At 43.3% G+C, this 23,074-nt stretch overlaps 1 protein-coding gene across 3 annotated transcripts in view; it reads left to right on the forward strand.

Moving 5' to 3' along the window:
• The window catches only part of FSHR (follicle stimulating hormone receptor), a 167,680-nt gene extending 151,924 nt beyond the window's left edge, over positions 1-15,756 (forward strand). For all 3 annotated transcript variants that reach the window (XM_008526933.2, XM_008526934.2, XM_070572716.1), the window contains 2 exons: positions 9,796-9,981; positions 14,313-15,756. In XM_008526933.2, the coding sequence (XP_008525155.2) occupies positions 9,796-9,981; positions 14,313-15,543 (1,417 nt within the window). In that variant the 3' untranslated portion in view covers positions 15,544-15,756. The remainder of the gene's footprint in view (positions 1-9,795; positions 9,982-14,312) is intronic.
• The last annotated feature ends 7,318 nt before the right edge of the window (positions 15,757-23,074 follow it).

Below are 23,074 nucleotides of genomic sequence, written 5' to 3' on the forward strand. Positions count from 1 at the left end.
TACAGCAGAACGTATCCGCTATGGGGTAGGTAGGTTTCCATATGTGACCTGTACCAGGTACACTGTTAAATCACAGCACTTTAACCATTGTCTGCTACAGAAAAGGTTCAAGTTGGACAGGACCCCCCAACTAGCTTACTAAGCCCCTGAGGAAACCAGAGCCAGAAATGGGAAGCGACCTGCTCAAAGATCACACTGCCATCATAAGGGGCAGAACTGGACCAGAAACTCGATCTCCTGCCTCCATTCCATGTATTCCCACCATATCACGTTGCCTAAAGTACATCAATATGTCTAATCAAACATCTAAAACTTATTCAATAAGGTCCCCTGCAATTGGCTGTGAGCTAAAATAGATGGGGAGATAATTATCAACACCAGACTCCCAGCAAAGAACACCAGTGAATGGTATGTACAGCCAGCACAGAAGAACGTCTCCTGCAGTTGCATGAGCACGCCGAGGTGCTGCGCAATGTGTATCATCAGAGTGTCTAACAGAGAACACAAACAAATCCTCCAGCCAGCCCCGCCGTGAATGCCAGCAGGAAGAGGGATGTCACCATTACAAGCAGTTCTGCAAGATCCTCAAGTTACAGGCCCATTTTTCACCCGTTTTACCACAGGAACATATCTGGCCAGAATAAAGTAAATAAAATTTACAGAAAAATCCAAAGGAATTATGAAACACTGCCATGACTTAGAAGGGCAGAGAGTGATAATACATTCCTACATCTTTTCATCTCAATGCATCAGGATATATGTGCCAGATCCTGGATGAAAGCCCAGCCTATAATTGCCAGCCTCCTTCTCCCCACCTCCAGGGCAAGAGGATTGATTACCTTAACATCAAACCTCCCTTTCTTGGGCTTTCGGGTCAGGTCACAAATGTCTTTCCAGCCTCTCATCTCACTGACCTGGGATTCTATGGCCTATCCCATCTCCCGCAACCTGATGCACCAACCCCATCTAAACCCTGGCCTGAGAGCTACTTGTTTAGGTGTGTGCAGAGGATCCAGCACACCCCAGAGGCGGTGGGTTAATGGGTGGGAGAAGGAGTGTGCACAGACTGCTCAGCCCATAGTAGATGCTGCTCAGGCTAGGGCTGTGACTGGCCTTGGGTCAGATTCCCCTCCCCGCAGATAAGACTGTGATATGGATATTTCATGCAGGAGGTTTCCTGGGGAGTGCTCTGGGGGTATGTGGGGAGTACTGGATGGAAGCAGAATCAGACAAAGAGGGAAGTAGAACTGCAATGCATCTGCAACAGAAGCCTCAGCGGATCCCACAGGGAGCTCTAGAGTTAAGATGGCCCTTCAAAGTTGTACTGAATTAAGGCAAGAGGCCAGGCCTTTCATCCAGTCACTGGGTGCAGGCTACCCCTGGAGAGGAGCCAAATCTTGGAGCTCAGCTATGAGCCACTCCAGCTGCGAATGGTTCTCAGCTGTCCTCAAGCAGTAGTTCTAAATGATCATGCATCAGAATCATCTGGCATGCTTGTAAAACCCTAGATTGCCAATCCCACCCCCCACCCCTGAGAGTTCTTGATTCAGCAGGTCAGGGTGAGCCTGAGAACCTGCATCTCTAACTTCCCAGGTGAAGCTGATGTTGCTGGTCCAGAAAGCACACTGAGAATTACTGCCCTAGAACTAATGCTAGGAGTCGGGAAGCCTCACCCTCTCTCCAGAATATCTCCTCCAAGAGTTAACAGTGGTGAATCTTCCTCCTGGATAGGAAACCCATGCAGAACATGGGAACTGCAGGTTCCCTGTAGATACATGCAAGGGATTCTAAGGGAGCTAAGGGGAGGACACCCAAACCAACGATAACTTCTTTCCTGAAGGCAAAATTTTTAGTTGAGTGAAAAGCAGGGAGCCTCTGAACACCTGAGGGTGCAAGGGTGAGATGCTCCATCACAAAGAGAAATAGATGCAGAGAAAGCCAGGGGCATGCAGACAAGCTCCACGAGTTTCGGAGGAGCAGCCTAGCATCCTGATTTCTCCCTCATGAGTCTTGACCTTGAACATCAGTCGCCATCTTCAGTTTTCACCGATAATCTGAACTCAAGTTATTTTCTTTTAAGCAATCGAGCAATTGTTGTTTCCTTGGGAAATAGTTTCCTGTGGGGAAAAATGTAATGCATTGCCTTTGCAGTCTGGAGCCAGTACAATCATATTCTGATGGTTTATCAAATTGATTTGGCTATAGCTCAGATTCAAACACTGAGTTATTTGTATAAGAATGATTCTCTTCCATTACCAGTGTACCCACAGTCCTATAGATAGTAAATTGCCTTTTTATTCTGCCTGGGATCATGAAAGAGAGGTCTTCTAGCCATCTGTCAGTGTAGGATACACCAGAAATATGCTCTCACTTATGGAAATGATTGACCTGTAATAACATCTTTGCTGGGAAAAATAGAAATTGTTCAAATCAAATTTGTGGCACTGGCTACAACACATTTCATTAAATGGGGCGCAGAGCACAATTTAACTCCTACCTCTCCTGACTCAGCATCTTGTTACTGACTGCTTCTCCCTTTCCACGTTGTACCTCAAAATCAAAAATCCAAACACTGTTGAAACAATTTAGGATTACTAAATCTCTTCAGCACCAGCCATCATCGCATGTTGTCTCCTGTTGGTACTTTTGAGGATTTAAATTCTCAAAACCAGTCGCCACCAGAATACAGCATGTGCTGAAACGGTAACCAAAGTGACATTTTAAAATGGAAGACTGCAGGCGTTAGAAGAGCCCGAAAGACAAGGATTAGAAACGTCATCCCACGACTACCTCTTCCCCCTTGTCCAGACCACCAGCCCCAGGAATGACAACAGGAATAAAGTAAACATTCTCAAGTGTTCACTGAGCGTATTAGGTCTTCATGTCATACATTTAGTAGATGTGGGTTGACCACATACTATGTGGTACTATGCCAGGTGTAAAGGATAGAGAGATTTAAAAACAGCACCTGCCTTAAAGTATCTCATTCTGGTGGAGGGACAAATGTTACTGACCAGAACAATAAACTCTACAGAAATTATCACAGGAGGCTCCAGTAACAGAGCAGATGCCCAACAAATCTGTCATGTGACTCAGTGACTTGTTTTTCTTTTTTAACAGATGAAGTGACAGAGTGTGGGGAAGAGAGCTCTTATCTTTTGTGTGAATTTCTGCCATAGCCCCTACATCCCCTCCTACCCTTCAATCCTTTCTCCTTCCAGTTCATTTAACAAGTATTTAAGAGCACCCTCTATGGGCAAGCCTCAAGGTTCTCAAGACAAATCTTACAAAAGCACAGCTTTCAATAAGTCATTCTCCTGCTCATAAAAATTCTAAACTCTTCTGCCTGGCTTTCAAGGCTCAGAGATGTAATCCCATCCCATGGTTTCCCTTTATTCCTCAAAATACTGTTGTCAAGAATAACACTCCTGAAAACCCCTCACTGCCATGCTTTGTGTTGTGGGATTCTCTCCAAGCCCACCTTTAGCCCATAGTCACAATAACCTCCTTCCATGAAGATGAGAATAACCGATAATGTCTTATCTTTTTCTCGCCCAGGGATATTTGCATTCTGAGTGGAAAGTGCTTTTACAAAGGAATTAAAGTCTAACATTAGATTTCCAGGCCTTGTGGAAGGATTGCAGCCAGAGAATAGATGTGTGTATGTGTATGTGTATGTGTATGTGTATGTGTGTATTGTGTGTGTGTGTGTGTGTGTGTGCATTTTAGGGGAACAGAGAGCAAAAGCGGGAATGTTTATAGTTAAGTCTCAAAACCACGCTGAACAGTATCTATTGTTCTCTTTGCCCCGAAATAAATTTCTATGGATTTTTCTTCATCTATGGAGATACCAGAGAAACATTTTTCTGCTAGCCCCAAATCTGGAAGTCTTGATAGTTTTCATGTTTGCTCACTCCAGCAAGTATCCAGTAAGCTATAAGCAAACACTTGTACAAACACTTTTATTTCCCCATCACCCAGGAACCACTTTTGCTAAAGATTTTGCTTTACTGAACTGTAAGTGACTCTGAGTCTCTCTCCTCCAAATCACTCCCTCCTTTGAACATCTACTAGCAGAAGATCTGGATCCTAGGACACTGACAAGATGCCTTAGTCTCACAGCCACAAAGCCACCTAGAACTAATGACAGCAGCTCACATATTTTGCAGCTGTGATAAGGAGGCATCTGAAATACAAGCTAGCTGCAAACACTGGGCAGACAGACACCAAAGCTTCCCCAGCAGGCTTCCCCGTCTAACACCTAGGCACTGGAGCACCTTCAGGTCAACCCACCCAACACATTATTCTGCTTATTCTCTAATATACATCTAGCTCCTTGTAAACTTTGCACAAGGTCACTCCCTTCCTTGGTGCCTTTGATACTGTCCATCACATGTAATTGCCTGCTGCAAAAGGACCCTGTTGCTGAGATCCCGTTAAATCTAGATTTCCTCTCGCAGTCTACCTTGCATCCTTCTCCCTTTAGAATCTCTCTCCTGTAAGACCTACTCCAGCTTCTTATTTTTATTAGGATGCTGAGGCATCTCTGCTAATCAGACAACTATCTACTGAGAAGATTTCATGAGGCCAGCCCCGTGCCAGATACCATGTACAACACAAAAGTATCTTAATAATCCCTGCTCTCAGAGCATCTGAGATCTAGCTGAGGAGACAAAACAAATATACATGAAAAGTAGAATATGAAACAGAACAGATAACACAAGGTACAAAACTCTTTGTAACTGGTGGAGGTCAGAGGACATCACAGTTGGCTGGGGTGATCTGTCTACTCCCTTTCACAATCTTTCTTCAGTGTCACTCCCCAGCATATCTTCAACCAAAGCAACAATTTTCTTGGTGCTTACTATGTGAAAGGCACTGCTGAGAAGGCAAGGAGCCCTCAGCTCTCAAGGAGAGAGAAAATGCAAATACAGGAAGTTAGTATATAAAGCAAAAGACAGTGAGTGGTGAGAGAGGCAGCAAATATATAGAAAATAATGCTAATGTACTCTTAATGGCTTTCAAGGAAAAATACCTCTACAACTGTCAGAGATGATGGAGTCATAGAGTCTTCAAGGAGAGTCTCTTTTGGTTCTCTATTGCTGCATAGAATTATCCTAAAACTTAGTGGCTTAAAACATTCATTCCATCTTGTTCACAATTTTGTGTTTCAGAAATTTGGGTGGCTTGTCTCTGATCCATGTGAGGTCAGCTCAGGTGGCTGGGTCTGGGGGATCTACTTCCAAGTTGTTCCTTTCACTCACATATCTGGTGCACCTGTGCTCCTTGGTGCATCTCTCTATCCACACACAAACACACAGCCACAGTATCCTATCCTCCAGGATCCCTCCACATGGCTTAGACTTCTCCCAGCACGGCAGTCTCAGGGTATTCAGAGTTCTTTTCATGGCACCTAGGGCCCTATAAGACCTATTTAGAAGCTGCCAGTGCTCTTAAAGGCAGGTCCAGAACTTGTATATCAACACTTTTATCTTACTCTATTATAGTCCTAAAACATCACAGTTTAGCCTGAATTCAACAGAATGGCAAACTTTTCCTCTATGGAAAGAGTGTAAAGAATTTGCACTCATCTTTAATCCACCATGGAGTATATGAGATAATGGGATAGCATTGCATGGAATATAAAAGTTTGTTTATCTTTGACAATCTTTAATTAATATGATTTTATAATATTCTAAACTCAAAGGGGAGAAGGCATAACTAAGAAAAAATAGTCTTGTATTTTTTATCGCTTCCTTTTAAAAATATGAAAAATGTTCACGGCCAGTAATCATTGCCCTGGTTTAAACTGTTCCTGAAGGTCTTCATGCTTTCATCTAATTCCTCACGCAGGGAGGGGGAACCTTGAACTGCTTTAGACAAAACAGGTAGTCTTTGCTCCCTTCCACATTTGAGGAAAAAAAGAGGAGCCCAAATGCCAGACGAAACAAGAACTTGATCAGAGAGACCAGAGTGAGTGTCAATAGCAGAACTGGTCAGAGAGCAATGCCTGAAGAGAGAAACAGGAGAGATTTTCTAGGGCAGAGAAAAACCTTGGGAGGCTCTGGGACAATGGAAAGTGCAAGTGGAGAGCAGGCTAGGACAGATGGATCATCCAGCAGCAAAGAGCGAAGAGCATCACAGGGACAAAGGTTCACGGAGCAGACTCTTAGCTCCAGGGAGCCCAGCTCCAAAGAATTATAATACACAGGAGAGAACTAGAAAAGAGACTTTGGAACACCAGAAATTTTACCCTGTGGTGTAGCAATGAATGTCATGAGAAGTAGTTAAATTCCAGATATATGTGGAAGACAAAGTCAAGATATTTTGCTGAGGGTTTATATATGGGGTGTGAGAGAAAGAGAAGAGTCAAGGATGACTTCAAAGTTTTTGCATGAACAACTGGAAAGGCTTAAAGTGAAGCAGGTTTTCAGAGAAGATCAGGAGCTCAATTATCAACATCCAAAGCTTGACTTGCCTATTAGACAGCCAGGTAGAAATTAAAAGGAGGCAATTGAATATAAGAGTCTGGAGTTCAGGAGAGAAGAACAACCTAGAGATAAAAATTGGGGTGCCATCAGGATATAAATGGTGCTTAAGTCATAAGACTGGGTGAGTTCGCCTATAGAGTAAGTGAAAATGGAGAAAAGAAGTCTCGGCATTGAGCCCATGGGTACTCCAACAGCTGGAGGTCAGGGAGGAACCAGCAAAGAAGAAACTTCCAAAGAGTTAGGAGACAAATATTACTAGATATAAAGACAGTCAGCAGAAAGATATGAAAATTCAAAATTTTTATGTACCAAAAAAACTGTCAAAAATATGTCAAACAAAAATTGACAAAACTAAAAGTAGTAGTATACAAATCCAAAATCATGGTTGGCTATTGTAATGCACTTCTCTCAGTAGTGATAGAACAAGCAAGCAAAAGATCGGTAGGCCTACAGAACTATTTGGACACCAGTATTGACAAATTTGATCTACTTGACATCTAACAAGGAGGAGACTAAGTGAAACATATATAAGTATTATATAAAGGTAACCATTAGCTCTGAAAATGTAAATTTGCCCAAATGGCAAGGGGCAATTAGCAGTCCAGAGATTAGCAATGGTAGGTAACCACTACTAAGACTAGGACTTGAGGAGCAAGCAAGCATGTGGTTTTACTGCAGCACAGTAACTAGGGCAACTGGTAGAAGCTGGATCTTCAGCAGATCTGTCCAATGACAGCTGGAGTCACAGAGGAGCTATTGCCTGAGGCAGAGGAAGGGTGAGAAATGCCCTAACTTATCCTTCCTCCCACCCTCCAATCTCCCACATGGCCATTTGCTGAACCCAACTGAAAACTGATTGACAAGGTGGTACCTGGGAAATGGAAGCCACAGGCGCCATTCCTCCTGCAATAGGGAGGCAGAACACAGGGAAGGGCACAGAATGGATGAGAGAGAAACCAGGCAAATAACTGGCCATCCAGTGCTTTGTACTTCCTTGAAAGTACAATGGGGAATCACTGAAGACTTTTAAGCAGGCAAATCACAATCTGATTGGCATTTTTAAAATACCACCCAATCTGCAGTGTAAAGACTGCATTGGAGAGATAGATGGTCATGATCATTAATTTCCTGTGTCAACTTGGCTGGGCTAAGGGATGCCCAGGTAGCTAGTAAACCATTATTTCTGGGCATGTCTGTGAGAGTGTTTCCAGAAGAAATTAACATTTGAATCAGTAGACTGAGTAAAGACGACTCACCCTCCCCAATGTAGGGGGATATCATCCAATCAGTTGAGGGCCCAAACAGAACAAAAAGGCAGAAGAAAGGCAGATTTGCTTGCTTTTTCTTGATTTGGGATATCCATCTTCTCCTGGCCTTGGACATCGGAGCTCCTGGTTCTTGGGCCTTCAGACTCAGACTAAGTTATATCACCAGCTTTCCTGGTGGGGTCCGATGGACAACTGATTATCTGGGCCTGGGGTTCAGAAGTAGGGTCTGAACTGTGATATACATTTGGAAGCCATCAGCCTATACCTGGTATCTGAAACCAAGGAAGTGAGTAAGATCACCTGGGAAGATTATGTACAGTCAGAAGGGGGCCTAAGTTTGGAGGAACTCCAAAATTTAAAGGAGAGAGAGAGGAGAAAGAAAACATAATCAGAAAAAAGTCAAAGATGATGTCAGAAGAAATAGGAGAGAATGTGATGCCAAGAAAGAGTGTATCTCAAAAAGGAGGAGTGTTTTACCTAGGTAATGTAATTGAGATATCAAGAAGGTTTGAACTAAGATGCGACCCCAGTGAGTATTGTTTTTCAAGGGGTTGGGAAGAAATTAGGTTTCACTGTAAAATGAGGAAATAGTGACATCAAGTATGAACAACTAGTATAAGAAGTTTGATTGGGAAAGGGAGGTAACAAATAGCGCAGCAGTTGGGGTTGGTTTCACTGGACGATAGGAAGCATTCTAAATTTTTGAGCAAGAGAATGAATGACAATGAAAACAGGTATTGAGAATAATTTTCACCAGATCACAAGAACGTATGGAGTAACAAATATATATGCACACCCCCAAGTTTCATTGCTCCAAGTGCCCACTGCTTTGACTTATACTAAATGCAAACATTAAAACATTCTCCTTCCCCAACTATATCCAAGGGTCCCCAAAGGTGCTGAAATGAATCCTTCCTGCTCATCACTTGCTACCACCCCCATCAGAAACATTCATTCATAGCCAACCTGCTGGCCCCAAACAGGTCTAAGCTGGTACCATTTAAATCTCCTTTCTCCCACCAGCTGGTCTTGGTTCTTTTGTGGGTTCCAGCTGCCAACAGAGCTGCCAGAAAAGCATCCATGTCACTGGTGTTGCTGCTAGAAAGGATGGGACTTCGGCACCCTCCAGGGATAGGGACCTGGTTAAATTGTCTATTTATGTTGGCTTCCATGTAGACCTCTGCTAGTTCACCCAGGCAGAGACTCTCCTACAAAGCAAGAACTGCCTGTGTGTGTGTGTGTGTGTGTGTGTGTGTGTGTGTTTGTGTGTGACATTTACTAACAATAGCTGCCAGTCATTAAGTGCTGTCTGTGGGCCAGGAAGTTCTCTATGTACTTTAACTCATTTAATTCTCATAACAACCCTCTGAGGTAGGTGATAATCATCATTCCTATTTTACAGCTGAGGAAACTGACACACAGAGAAGTGACATAACCTGACCAAGGTCACAAATCTAACAGGTAGAGGGGCAGGGTACATATGCAGGCAAGTCTGGCTGCAGATGCCATGCTCATAACCATCACTCTATATCACCACTTTGACTTTGTTCTGAGGCTGTCTCTGTTGCCCGCAAGACTCTTCATCCCCTTATGGTGTGTTCTCTTTTCACCCTTCTCTGAAATTTGGTCAGAGATTTCATCACAGCTCATCAGAAATATTTTTATAATTGGTTATATGGTAGGGAGGAATTAGTCTCAATCCCTCAGTCCTATGTAAGTTAGTGGGGATCTATTCTATAGATAGACTGTAGAAGGGGACGTGACTACAGTTAAGCCCCAGATCAGCCAGGATGCAAGTGTCTCCGGGACTCAGAGTGGCCTGTTATCTAAGTCCTCCTACCACCAACACAAGGAACAGGGCTCCTACCAAACCAAATGTCCTGTTAGCCGAATATGGATCTGACTGAGGTGAGTTGGATGAATTGGAACCTCCCTCCTCACCCATGTAAGAAGATCACCACTGCTCTTTTGCCTGCCAACCGAGAAGAAAATTTAGGCCTATAGTAATGAGTTATGTTTACCTTTTCTCCTTATAGAGATATTTCAGGAACCAGGATCCATTCCCTGCCTAACTATGGTTTAGAAAATCTTAAGAAGCTGCGGGCCAGGTCAACTTACAACTTAAAAAAGCTTCCCAGTCTGGAAAAGTTTGTTGCACTCATGGAGGCCAACCTCACCTACCCCAGCCATTGCTGTGCCTTTGCAAACTGGAGACGACAAACGTGAGTCTTCTCATATCCATCCCTTGAGCCTCGCTTGGGCATTTCCCCAATGCAGAACTTGGTCCAGAACTTCTACATATCTGTAGCTTGAAGAGAATCCACTTGTAGAAAGATCTTCCTGACCACAGCCCTTAGGCATATTCTAGATCAAAGCTTCAGTATTGTGGAGGCTTTCTAATTCTATGAAAATGGGCTCACAGGAGAGGGACTACCCACGCAGTAGACCACCTACTAAACATTAAATGAGGAAAAAGACGTGAAAAATACCAACCATAGTGCCTGACTTATAGCTGAGGCTTAATAAATATTTTTCCCTTTTTCCTTTGTACCAATATGAATTTATCCATCAAGTCCCAAACTCTGTACCTCATAAATGTCCCAGGGACCATCAAAGTCAACTTTGGAGGGGAGAAGCATAAATGCAATACCAGAGGCTGATGCACACATCCACAACACATCCCAACCACTCTAAGCCTCTCCAATCCATCTTCAGATCTTAGCAGCACACAGAGAGGACAAAGATTGGGACATCTGTTCACTTTAGCTTTCAAGGTTGATAAGGTTCGAGAAAGCCCAGGTTAAAGAGGGTAATCCAGACAGAGCCAAGTCCCAGTAAGTAATTGGTTCCAAAGGTGAGGTAATCGCAGGATTCAGAGAGAATGGAGAGGGAGTACTTTGGAGATTGCACATGTTCCAGACATTTAAAGGATCTATTGGAGATAGAATTTATTGGATATCAGGAGTTCTCACAGCTCTTCCCCTCCCCTGGACTCAGTGATAGAATCCACACTCAAGCAGATGAAGCAGGTCAGCACTCTTGTACAGGAGCCCAGCATGAATATGGCTTCCCTATGGCATTAGTTCGCTGTGTAACAGCCTCCGCTATCATTCAACCTTTTACATTGACCTGCCCATAAGCAAAATAAAACAAAAAACCACAAAACAGTACACACCCCAAAATATTTTCAAAGTAATTAAGAGCCCACACTCAGACACATTTGAAGGTTTTGCAGAAAAGGAGCTACTTTTCGGAATTAGTATGCATCATTGGGAAACTATCCAGAATCAGACACTCCTCACAAATTAGCTCAAGGGCCAGGGAATTTCTTCCTGAGGGCTAGAGTTCTTAAAGGCTTGGCCTGAGGCAGAAGGATGCCTCTTTGATATTCCAGACCAGAGTTATTCCAGCCAGGGAGAGAAAGATACCAGTTTACTGCCCAAACCCTGGAACTGAACACCCTTTACAAGAAATCTCAAAGGATGTTCAGATCACAGTGAGAGCTGCACGTGGTGTGCTGTCTGGCCCAGGACCAACACACCACAGGAACATGTTATCTTACTGTGTTGCTCAGACTCCTCTGGTCTTGCCACCCCTTGGAAGTGTAGATGCAGCCTCAGGGCTCTCCCAACTAGAGGTCTCCAGGTCTGCCTTACATTGTCCCAGGACTTGAAGCCCTCCAGACCACGCAGCTCTCACCCTCTCTAGGTCCCTGTTGTAACTTACCATCACTCCCTGTCAGGCGCAGCAAGGGAGAGGCCCACGCCTCCTCTAGGAGGACATGCCAAAACGGGGTAACAAAAACCACAGTGGGTGTTCAGGCTTTATATTTAACAAATTCGCACACACAAACACAAGACAAAGTTATGCTTTTCAGAAGATAATCACAGGATTTATTTTTTAAATGGTGTCATTTCATTGCATACCACAGTAGGTGTGGTTTGGTAATGAGATTCAAGTTTAAAGTTGAACGATAAAATTGTTCTTCCAATCCTCATTTGGAAATTATGCCAAAGTATAAATGTCCTGCCCATGTGACTGTGAGGTTTTGGCCAGTGGCCCTCCTACACTCTCACTGATAGATCTTGTTAACGACCCCCCTCATCTCTCATTGAACCAGTTATTTCCTTGTTGTAGTTCTATACTCAGCTTGCGTTGTTATTTTGCTCGTTTTATTATTTAATTTTTCTTGTATTTAGGTTTCCCTTCACAGCTAGATTTTAAATTCAGGCACTGTGGCATGCGCATCTAAGTACCCACGCAGGGCCCAAACCCCAACAGGAACTCCATCAGTAACCTGCATTGTCTGTCTTCCCATTGCTGACGTTTGCTGAGTACTCCCTGCCAGGCACTGTAACACCTTGCACCTTTGTCTCATTTAATTCTCACAAAGGTAATAGCGTTATTTTTATTCTCTTCTCACAGAGGCAGAAACTGAGGCTCAGAGACAGTAAATAACTCGACCAATGCCAACCAAACTCAGATCCAAACCCTCTTATCTGTCTTCAAAGCTCAGGCCCTGGGCCACTCGACTATGCACTTTCCAAGTATCTGTTCACTGATTTATCGGGGTCCAGGAGTTCCACTTTCTAAACAGATCCTTTATCATAAATTCTTTATGATCCTTAGGATTTGCCAAGGTACTGCAGAGGCAAGACTTTGTTTCCCTCATTTCCATTTTTGCTTCTATTTTTTCTTCAGAGACATTGTTTACTGTTTTCCCCCACTCATGTCATTGGGTCACATCTGTTTCAGGAAAGGGAAGCATCAATATTTAAAATATGTTGGTAGCAGTATCAACAATAAGAATCTTCACAGAAGGCAACATGAGCCCCAAGAAGTGAGGGCTGCCTCAAGATGGTTCAGTCAGTTCCGTTCCAATGAACCGAATCACAGTCTGCAGGCACCAGGTTACTTACTTTGTGTTCCTAGAACTGGGCTGCTGCTAATCCAACAACAAGGTCTAGGAGGCAGGAGTTAGATGAAGGAGCACTGAGTGATTCTCTTGTCCTCTCTATGCCCATCTCTGAGCTTGCCTCACCTTTCTTGTAAGATCTCTGACTAAACCAAAGGATTTTCTGCACATTTTTTATTGCAAGTATGTTAACTGTTCAGCCCCAGTGCAACCCGTGACTGATGTGAGAAGCCCTAAGGGTCTCTAAAACAAAAGATGACACATTCTCTGGCAAAAAGAGAGTCCCTTGGGCCAAAGGAAAATGACCTCCTGACAATTCAGTTCACTTCCTGGAGGGGAGAAGAGAGAGGAGAGGGTTCTCCCTAAAAGCCCCTTCTCATAGAGGGTGACGGGGAAAGGTCAGTCCACGTGTGTTGGAACAGTGGCCAGCATCCATCCTTTTGTGTCAAATCGAATCTTTACCTCCTCCACTCCCCCAGCCACTATCTCCTTCTTATGGGGGATCTTTGAAGGGTTTCAACACTCACTTCCCCACCCCCATATGAGATTGTTAAGGTTTCAGAAAAATGCAATCACTTCACATTACAGTCAGCTAGTCCCTCAGGGAGGGAGGAGGGAAGGGACATGTGTGAGTTTTGGTTTTTTTCATCCTAAAAGAGACCCAGTGTGAAAGATCTCCATTCCTTGAGCCTTTGCTTCACAGGAGAACTATGACCCTCTCTGTCTCTACACACACTATCCACCTGTCTGAGTAGAATATTTATCATCTGGCTTTCATTCAAATCCCTTCTGAAAGTACCTCTACTCTGATCACAAGGCCTCTTGTACATTTGGGTTTAAAGGAAAAACCAAGGCTGGAAAATGAGCCCGAAAAGAGTCAGCTCCCCAATGGATGAGTTACATTCTTGGAATAAGTCAGGCGCCCTCGCAACCTGCATTTGCTCTTTCGGTCACTCACTAGGGAACTATTTAATATGAGAGACACAGGCTTACCCTACAGACAACTACATGCCTGAGGCCTATTGTGACCCCTAGGGAGTGAGATAATAAAGAAGAGAACTCTCAGTAACATCTCAGACAAATTAGCAGACCTCCCAGGAGCCTGAGTACCAAAGAGCCAGGGACAGGGGCGGAGAATGAACCACAGACTCTGATCCTCTAACTTATGGAGATAACAGAAGAAAATAAGTTCTCATCTGAATCCGAAAACATTCCAAATCTTCCAGTGGCTGAAGTACGGAGAAGAAGAATGGGGATATATCCTACTCGGGCACATTAAGAGAGAGCAGAATGGAGATGGCGATGGGAAAGGGTGGAGTTGATATCAGGTCCGTAAATTATTTGCACTTAGCAGCAAGGCTTAGCTAGTCCTAGGCGCCTTCCTCTCCATATTCAGGTTGTGGCCAGATGGTTTCCCCAGTGGGCCATCCAACTCTAGGAATATACACACAAGTTGTTCTGTTCATTTACAGTAAGCAGCATTAACCCTTGAGCTTAACCTCAAGGGCAGACAAATGGTTAGAAGGAAAAAAAAATTCCAGGTAGAAACCCCATCATTTTTATCCTTTGCAAAGACAGTAATGTATTTGCCATTCTGGATCCAGGATGTTGATTCTATTCCTTTTTGTATTTTTCTAGCTCTGAGCTTCAGACAACTTGCAACAAATCTATTTTAAGGCAAGAAGTTGATATGACTCAGGCTAGGGGTGAGAGAGTCTCTTTGGCAGAAGATGATGAGTCCAGTTACCCCAAAGGATTTGACATGATGTACAGTGAATTTGAGTATGACTTATGCAACGAAGTCGTTGATGTGACTTGCTCCCCCAAGCCAGATGCATTCAATCCATGTGAAGATATCATGGGGTATGATATTCTCAGAGTCTTGATATGGTTTATTAGCATCCTAGCCATCACTGGGAACATCATAGTGCTGGTGATCCTGATTACCAGCCAATACAAACTTACAGTTCCCCGGTTCCTTATGTGCAACCTGGCCTTTGCCGATCTCTGCATTGGAATCTACCTGTTGCTCATAGCATCAGTTGATATCCACACCAAAAGCCAGTACCACAACTATGCCATTGACTGGCAAACTGGAGCAGGCTGTGATGCTGCTGGCTTTTTCACTGTCTTTGCCAGTGAGCTCTCAGTCTATACTCTGACAGCCATTACTCTGGAAAGATGGCATACCATCACCCATGCTATGCAGCTGGAATGCAAGGTGCAGCTCCGCCATGCTGCCAGTGTCATGCTGGTAGGCTGGATCTTTGCTTTTGCCGTTGCCCTCCTTCCCATCTTTGGCATCAGCACCTACATGAAGGTGAGCATCTGCCTGCCTATGGATATTGACAGCCCCTTGTCACAGCTGTATGTTATGTCCCTCCTTGTGCTCAATGTTCTGGCCTTTGTAGTCATCTGTGGCTGCTACACTCACATCTACCTCACAGTGAGGAACCCCAACATTGTGTCCTCTTCTAGTGACACCAAGATTGCTAAGCGCATGGCCATCCTCATCTTCACGGACTTTCTCTGCATGGCACCCATCTCCTTCTTTGCCATCTCTGCCTCCCTCAAGGTGCCCCTCATCACTGTGTCCAAGTCAAAGATCCTCCTGGTCCTTTTCTACCCCATCAACTCCTGTGCCAACCCCTTCCTCTATGCCATCTTCACCAAGAACTTCCGCAGGGATTTCTTCATTCTGCTGAGCAAATTTGGCTGCTATGAAATGCAAGCCCAGACTTATAGGACAGAAACTTCATCTACTGCCCACATCTCCCATCCAAGGAATGGCCACTGCCCTCCAACTCCCAGGGTTATCAATGGTGCCAATTGCACACTTGTCCCTCTAAGCCATTTAGCTCAGAACTAAAACACAACGTGCAAATGTATCTAAGTGTTAAATGATAAAGTCTTGACCTTGAAGAATATGCCATGGCATTGCTGACTGAATGCTTCTATATACTTCATCTAATTTAATCTTCCTGACACACCTGTAAGATAAATTGGTCACATATTAACTATGTGATAGATTAAGAAGCTCAACTATTAACAACATTAGTAATTAAAATAATGCAATACCATATCACATTTGTTTTATGCCTTATAATGTTCAAAGTGCTTTTGTTCAGATGATCTCAACTGATTCCTATAAAAGTCCTAGTAAATAGGCAGAACAGGGGTTATTCAGATGAGGACACCAAGACTCAAAGGGTTAAATGACTTGTTCAACCTGCTTGAAAGAGACAGAGCTAGGATTAGGTGTTCTGACTCCCAGAGAACTTCCAAGAGAAGCAGCACAATATTCATTCAACAAATATTTATTGAGCACATTCAACAAATATATATTGATGGCTTTGTAATGTGTCAATTTGGATGGCTGAACTATATTTCCCAGAATTCCGTTTCTTATGTTTCCCATTAGGGTGGGCCACAGGGAAGATTCTTGGGAAAATAGGAGGGCAGAAGGAAAACTGAAGCCTTTTTGTCGTTCACACACTTTGCTGCTGATCTGCTGATTCCGCTCTTTGCTATGAACCAGCAGCTAGACCTGCAATTGCTCCACTTTCCCCTGGATCCTCCTTCAAGTTCTTGACTCTTGGGCCAGATATTTGTATTTAGCTCCATGATGAAGATCCCCAGCTTCTGCAAGATATTTTTATCACCAAGGTCAAAGGCAACAAGAACAGAAACAGCACTCAATTTGACCTTGTAGGGTTCCATCCTGTGCTTGTGACTTCCAGCATGCTCATGATCTTCCCTTTATGACTGCCTGACCTGTAGACTTCAAGCTCCAGCATCAGCTGTAGAGAAAACATCCTTACAGAGACTGCTTAACCAATCCCCACAATTGCATAAACCAATTCCCTGTAACAAATATTTACCACTTACATATATACATACATGCATGACTGGTTCTGCTTCTTAAGCTAAACTCTGATAGAAGATACAACCTACTATATGGCATGCACATGGATTATAACATTAAGAACATAGCAGCTTTGGAATCAGAGCTGAGATTTTATTCTGACTCCATGATAAGCCAGGACTCCACCTCTCTAGGCTCAGTTTCTTCCTCTGTAAACTAGAGTTGGTTATAATACCCAACTGTTGGGCTTATTGTAAGAATTAGATTTTAAAAAATGGGTATAAAGTGCCCAGTGTGTAACTGGTTTGGTGAATACTCATTTACTTCTCTCCTCCTAGACCAGTGCCTGGACTAGTGCCTAATTCTGACCCTTGATCTAGAACTCTTTCCATTGCATCATATTGTTCCTGATGAATGACTATACTTTCCATATCTGTTTTCATAAATGACCCCATCAGGATAATCTGGATCATAAATACCAACCACAAATCCTCACCAGGCAATATGCCATGACCAGCCCACAAAGCTCTGAGTCTCCTCTCACATATTCTCTTTCCATGTCAAAGCCAATCCTTCCTCCTCTTGCCCTATGGCTAACATTTCAAAAGTTGGTTCCACGTGCATTAATAGGGAAGTCCTTCTAGGGCTAGAAGAAAAAGCAATCGTCTCTACCCGTGTGACCTGGCACCATCTTGATCTATCGCGAACAATGAGTGAAAAATAGAATAATTATCCTTAGAAATAGTCTAGAGCTGTGCTGTTCAGTACAGTAGCCACTGGCCACACATGGCTATCGAGCACTTGAAAGATGGATAGCCTGAGATGAGACACGTTACACGTGTAAAAGACACACTGGATTTCAAATACTTAGCGAAAAGAAAATAAAGGTACACTATCTCAATAATTTTGATATTGATTTCATATTGGAATACTATTTTGGACATATTGAAAAAAATAAAATATATTTAAAAATCAATTTCAGCTTAATTTCTTTTTACACTTTTTAATGTGGCTACTAGAACATTTAAACTTATCTATGTGGGTCACGTTTATGACTCGTGCTATATTCCTATGGGAGAACATTGGTCTGGAACTATATGAAAATAAAAGGTTTTCATTTAGCATTTTCCTCCCCAATCCCCATACCACTTTGCTACTCTGTTGGGCTGTCCCAGCTCCACCTGCAATCATTCTTCTTCCTTGTTTGTGGCCAGAGGGAATATACTTCCGAATTTGGGCTCAAAAGCAAGTAGCTGCTAAATTAAGAATAGAATACGGTATTAATTGTTTCACAACATAGCTGTTGATGACACACTGGTTTAACAGATAGTGGTTCTGAGAGGCAAGAACATGTTCAAAGATAAATACAAACCAAGACAAACTAAGACAACTTTCACTCCATGACTCTTATCACTATAACACTTTCTAGTAAGAGATAAGACTCTTCTCAAATAAGCAAACATGTTTATAGGTTCTAAATTCAGTGTTTCTAAACCCTTTAGACAAGTCTTAAGGCAAAAATACTTCCCACATTTCCTGTATTTGGATAAAAACAATTGTAGTCCAGCGTACCAATAGCTTCCTCCTAAAGAGGGATTATACAGGTAACACCTCTAGGCTGCACCTCCCAGAGTGGTGCTTCAGTCCCTGGTGGTTCCCCAGACAAAAATAAAAAGATACACAAAAGAAATTTCAAAATGTTATCCCAAGTTGTTTTTCTAAAACTTTTATCTCAAATCTCAAACACCATGAAGAGAGTCAACATCTCCCCGCGATTTCTTAAAGTACCCACATCTCCAGAGATGATGTTCAAAACATTAACAACTGGTACAGCCCAGGGACTAATCTCTCAGAATGAATACTGGCTGGGAACAATCCATTTGGCCATCCTGGTGCAAACTGGGAGAATGCCAGCCCTGCAAGTTTCCCTTCCACCCCCTGACCTCAACCTGGACCTGCTCCCATGTCTCTTTCCTCAAACCTTCACCCACCATGAACTCCTGCAGTCTCATCCTGGCCAGCCTCTCATATTGCCTTTTTCTCCTCCCCCCTTTCCTCCAGATTGTCCTCCACTGAATCTCAAGAAGCAGTGAGACAATATTGGATCCTCCTTGGAGGGATCAGAGCAAAGAGACTGAACAAGTAAATTCAGAAACTTTTAGGGAACAGAAGAAAATGGTGGACTGGGTACACAGATTAATAAACAATTCTTACCTTGCCACATACAGAAGCAGAAATGGGGATGGGAAGGGGGCTATGGCACTGGAGATTGTATTTTACCACAGCGCTCCACGTGTTAAACAAGGGGAACCCTTAAGACCTTGTTTCGGAAGGGATACATGGAGGGAGAAGTAAAACAAGAGGAAAGCCCCTTCTGCACTCGCATCACCAAGATGCTACAGATCTTACCAGAGTGACGCTGTGCCTTATGTAGGCCATCATCATATAGCATCCATTAGAAAATCAGAAAATATCATTGAAACTAATTTTTTTTATTCTAGTGTGATGGCCACAACCTTTGGTTTTTAGGAAAGTTTATAAAAACAAGCAAGGAATGAACTCTCAGCTTCTGGATAGTAAGGGTCATTGGAAAAAGAAGACAAATATATAGGATGTTTTGTCTGTTTAATGTAGAACATTAAAGAAACTAACTAAAAGTCAGCACAAAATAAAGCCCAAGCATGAGGTTGTACTTGCTGGTTCCCACCAAAAATGCTTTCAGCTACAAGCAGCAGAAACTCCAAATAAAAATGGCTTAAACAATAAGGCCAATTACATGAGATGCTTCTGACTTGATGGGCAGCTCAATGGTCTCAAGGACCCAGACCTTTTCATGGTTTTGCCCTGCCATCCTTGGAGTGTTCAGTCATGATTTCTTCACAGTAGCAAGGTTGCTGCAGCTGTTCCAGATGTCATATGCAGGCACAACCAAATCCAGAAACAAAGAAGCGAGGTCTTTCCTTCCATGCTTCTCTCTTTGCAAAGGAAAGAAAATTTCTCCCCCAAAATCCTCAGCAGAGATTCCTTCTTACCTGTTATCTAAGATTACTACCTTGGCTGCAAGAGAAGTGGCAAAATGAACCTCTGCCACATTTAGCCTCTATAGTGGAAGGAGGTCTCTGACAGCCAGGAAAGTGGAAGCGGGAACTGCAGTGGGAGGAATGTTGGGTAGGCAATCTCATCTTCCAACCAGAGTCAACCCAAATCATCTCCTATGGGATGAAGCCCATGAGGTTCAAGGATAGGATGCATATGGCACCTTCGCACCTCACATTTCATGTCCTCTTCCCTCTTACTTCTCCCCCTCCACCTACAGCTTGTAGTCCAGCTCCTCTTCCCCATGTTAGTCTGTTCTGCTCTTCCCTAGAACAAACTCTAGAAAGTTGCTTAGATCTGAAGTCAACCACTGGAGTCAAACTTTGCCCAAGAAATGCCCTGTTTGAGGCAAGATGTGAAAAAGTGAAAAAGAGAAGTAACAAAAAAATATGCACTAGAATAGGAAGAGAGGAGACATGAGGAGGAGAGAGAGAGAAGGGCAAAACAAATTAAAGAAAAGGAGCAGTGTGTAAGGGAGCCAGGCCCTGATTTGTCTCTTTGGGCTAGTATTTGCCCATCTCAGTCTCAAAACCCTTTCAACTAGTTGCAAAGAGTTCAACTCAAAACACTGAATGGACTCAGTCTTAGATCCCAGTAGAAAGGTCCACTGGTCATACCATGATGTTCAAGACTTCCCAAGGCTCCATATACCATGGTCTAGGTTCCCAGGATCCAGTTTAAAAGATGAGTAATAGGAAAATATTTCTGAAAGTCTTCAAACCCTCCTTTTCATGATCCTTTTCATGACCCAAGCTCTTCATACTATTCTATTCTCTCCATTAGCATTATCCACAGTCCCTGAGCATTCTGTTCTGGGATAAATAGACCTCAAAAATGCACTAAATCCCAAAGTTTGTAAAAGCACTCTGTGTGTGAGCTCTTGCTTCGTTTTCTTGTTTCCTTTACAGCACAGGATGCCTTGAATCTTGAGACATTCCTTATAAACAAACACAGAAGTAGAAGAATATTGTAAAGATCTTATTTTTAGTGATATTTGCTACATAATGAGATGCAGAGAGCCTTTTCGGCTCTTCATTTAGAGAACTTTCAGGCAATTTTCCCCCCACGTATCATTAGCTAGGGTCATTTAAACTTCCAGGTATTAATGAGTTGCATAAAGACGAGGTTTGGGTAGAGAAGGTTTTAAAGTTGTTTCATAAAGCTGTACCACAGGGTTCTTACCTCTGAAGAATGAATCTACCAAATGGCTATATGTTCCTGATTTCCATGTGGTGGGGGGGGGCAGGGGGGAGGTGTTGCAGAGAGAAAGAAGAAGAGAAAGAGAAGAAAACTTGAAAAATACCAATAAGAATACACTACCTCTGTCTATAAAGTGATGGGAACCCTTCATAGGCCACAACCCTGTAGAAATCCTAACACAAATTGTCCTCTCCATCTAGTCCAAGTACAGCATGAGCTGCTTCCAGCCCAGGCTCCCCAATACCACAAGCAAACGCAGCACTTCCTCAGGAAATGGCCCAGGAAGATGTCCATCCACCTCGAGCTAACGGAGCATTGGTTGTGGGTCAATCAGGCTGGTGTGTTAAGCCTCCTTCCTAGGATACGTGGAGTGCTTAAGGCAAGTAGTTTTCTATGTATTTGAACAAACAGCTTTAGATAAAAATTCAAGAGCCAACTTGCTTGTGCGAGGGAGTCTAATCAAAAGACATAATGGTTAGCACTTGGAATTGTGCAAATATTTGGTGTTGGGATAAATTATATCGCTGGCGGCCACTCCTAGAGATCAAAAACTAACTCTGAAGAAGCCCACACAGTTCCGTTTTCCATTCATTCATTCACTCATTCCATAAATATTTGTTGAATGCCCACTATAAGCCAAGCACTATTCCGGTCACTGGAAATACTGTGGCAATAATCAAACCAAAATTCTGTCCTTGTGGAGTTTACATTCTAGTGAAGATAACAGAGGATGTACAAGCTAAATGGTTAAAAAGTATTGAATGCTAGACAGTGACAAGACAAGAGCTAATGACAAAACCCAAATCAGGGAAGCAGGATAGGATATGAAATGTCTGGGCATAACTAAAGGCCACCCTGAAAAGGTGATTTTTGACTAAAACTACTATGGAATTGGAAATTGAGACATATAGATATTGAGGGGAAGGTGTTCTAGGGAGAGGAACAGCAAGCACAGAACCCTCAGGCTAGGGTAAGCTTGTTGTATTCTAAAACAATTAGGTCAGTGCAGCTGGAACAGAGAAAAGGAGGGTGGGAGAGAGTAGTAAGGGACAAGGGCAAAAAAAATGCAAGGAGCCAGATCATTTTCTTTTCTTTACTTCTAAAAAGGTGAAGGTGGGGCAGTAGAAAAATATCTGAAAGGTTGTAGTAAGTGTTAATTGAGCCAATGTGTGTAGGTGGCCTAGCCTAGTGCTGAACACTAGGAGGTCTTGAATTCTAGTCACTTGTCATTTCGTTTAACAGCTTGCTCCACCTCCTCCTTCTGGCTTCCCCAGCCCCCACTTTACACCCTCCACCATCATCTCTCCACCCTCCCTATAGCAAAGCTGCTCTCCTGCAGAGCTGTCACTTTATAAAGGATATGATAAATGCTTCACACCACCGTGATAATAGTCTCTTAAATTTCAATGGGTTCTACACATTCTAGAAGACTTTGACTAGATCTTCAAAACATTTCTGTGAGGAAGGAAGGGTTCCCTTGTTAAAAAGGAAGAAATCACTCTTCAGAGGTTGGGTGACCTATCTAGGGCCACGCAGCTAATGGAAGGCAGAGGAAGACTAGAATTCAAGTCATCTGCTGTCTCCTTCCTAGAATTACACAAAAGTAGAGACGTTCGAAATACCAGTCTTAGCGGAAATGAAGGGCAGTGGCCTATATCAGACACCTCTGGCAGCAGGGCTGGACCAGCACCCGACCAGCTGCTGCATTCTTACACAGCTGGTACTCAGTGGTCACAGTGAAGCCTTGATGGTGTGACTTTAACTAAATGAATAAAGAAGATGGAGTCACAAGCAAAGTCCAGCACTCAGGTGAGCAGGATTTTTACTAATTCCCTGTAACATTTTTCCTCCCAATCCTAAGCACAGGGCCACCCTGACTGGCATGCAGCTGAGCTCAGCAAAAGCCAGGGGGAGTGGGGCTGGCCCCATGGCCAAGTGATTAAGTTCATGTGCTCCACTGCGGCGGCCCAGGCTTTTGCTGGTTTGGATCCTAGGCGCGGACATGGCACAGCCCATCAGGCCACGTTGAGGTGGCATCTCACATGCCACAACTAGAAGGAGCCACAACTAAAACAATATATATACAAGTATGTACCAGGGGGCTTTGGGGAGAAAAAGGAAAAATAAAATCTTAAAAAAAAAAGATAAAAAGCCAGGAGGAGAGAAAAATCAAGTCCACAAATGGTACTGTAACCCAGGAGAACCCTAACTCATGGGCCAAACTTGGCCATGGGCCAAG

The sequence above is a fragment of the Equus przewalskii genome, chromosome 14, assembly GCF_037783145.1.
Source record: "Equus przewalskii isolate Varuska chromosome 14, EquPr2, whole genome shotgun sequence".
NCBI classification, from domain to species: domain Eukaryota; kingdom Metazoa; phylum Chordata; class Mammalia; order Perissodactyla; family Equidae; genus Equus; species Equus przewalskii.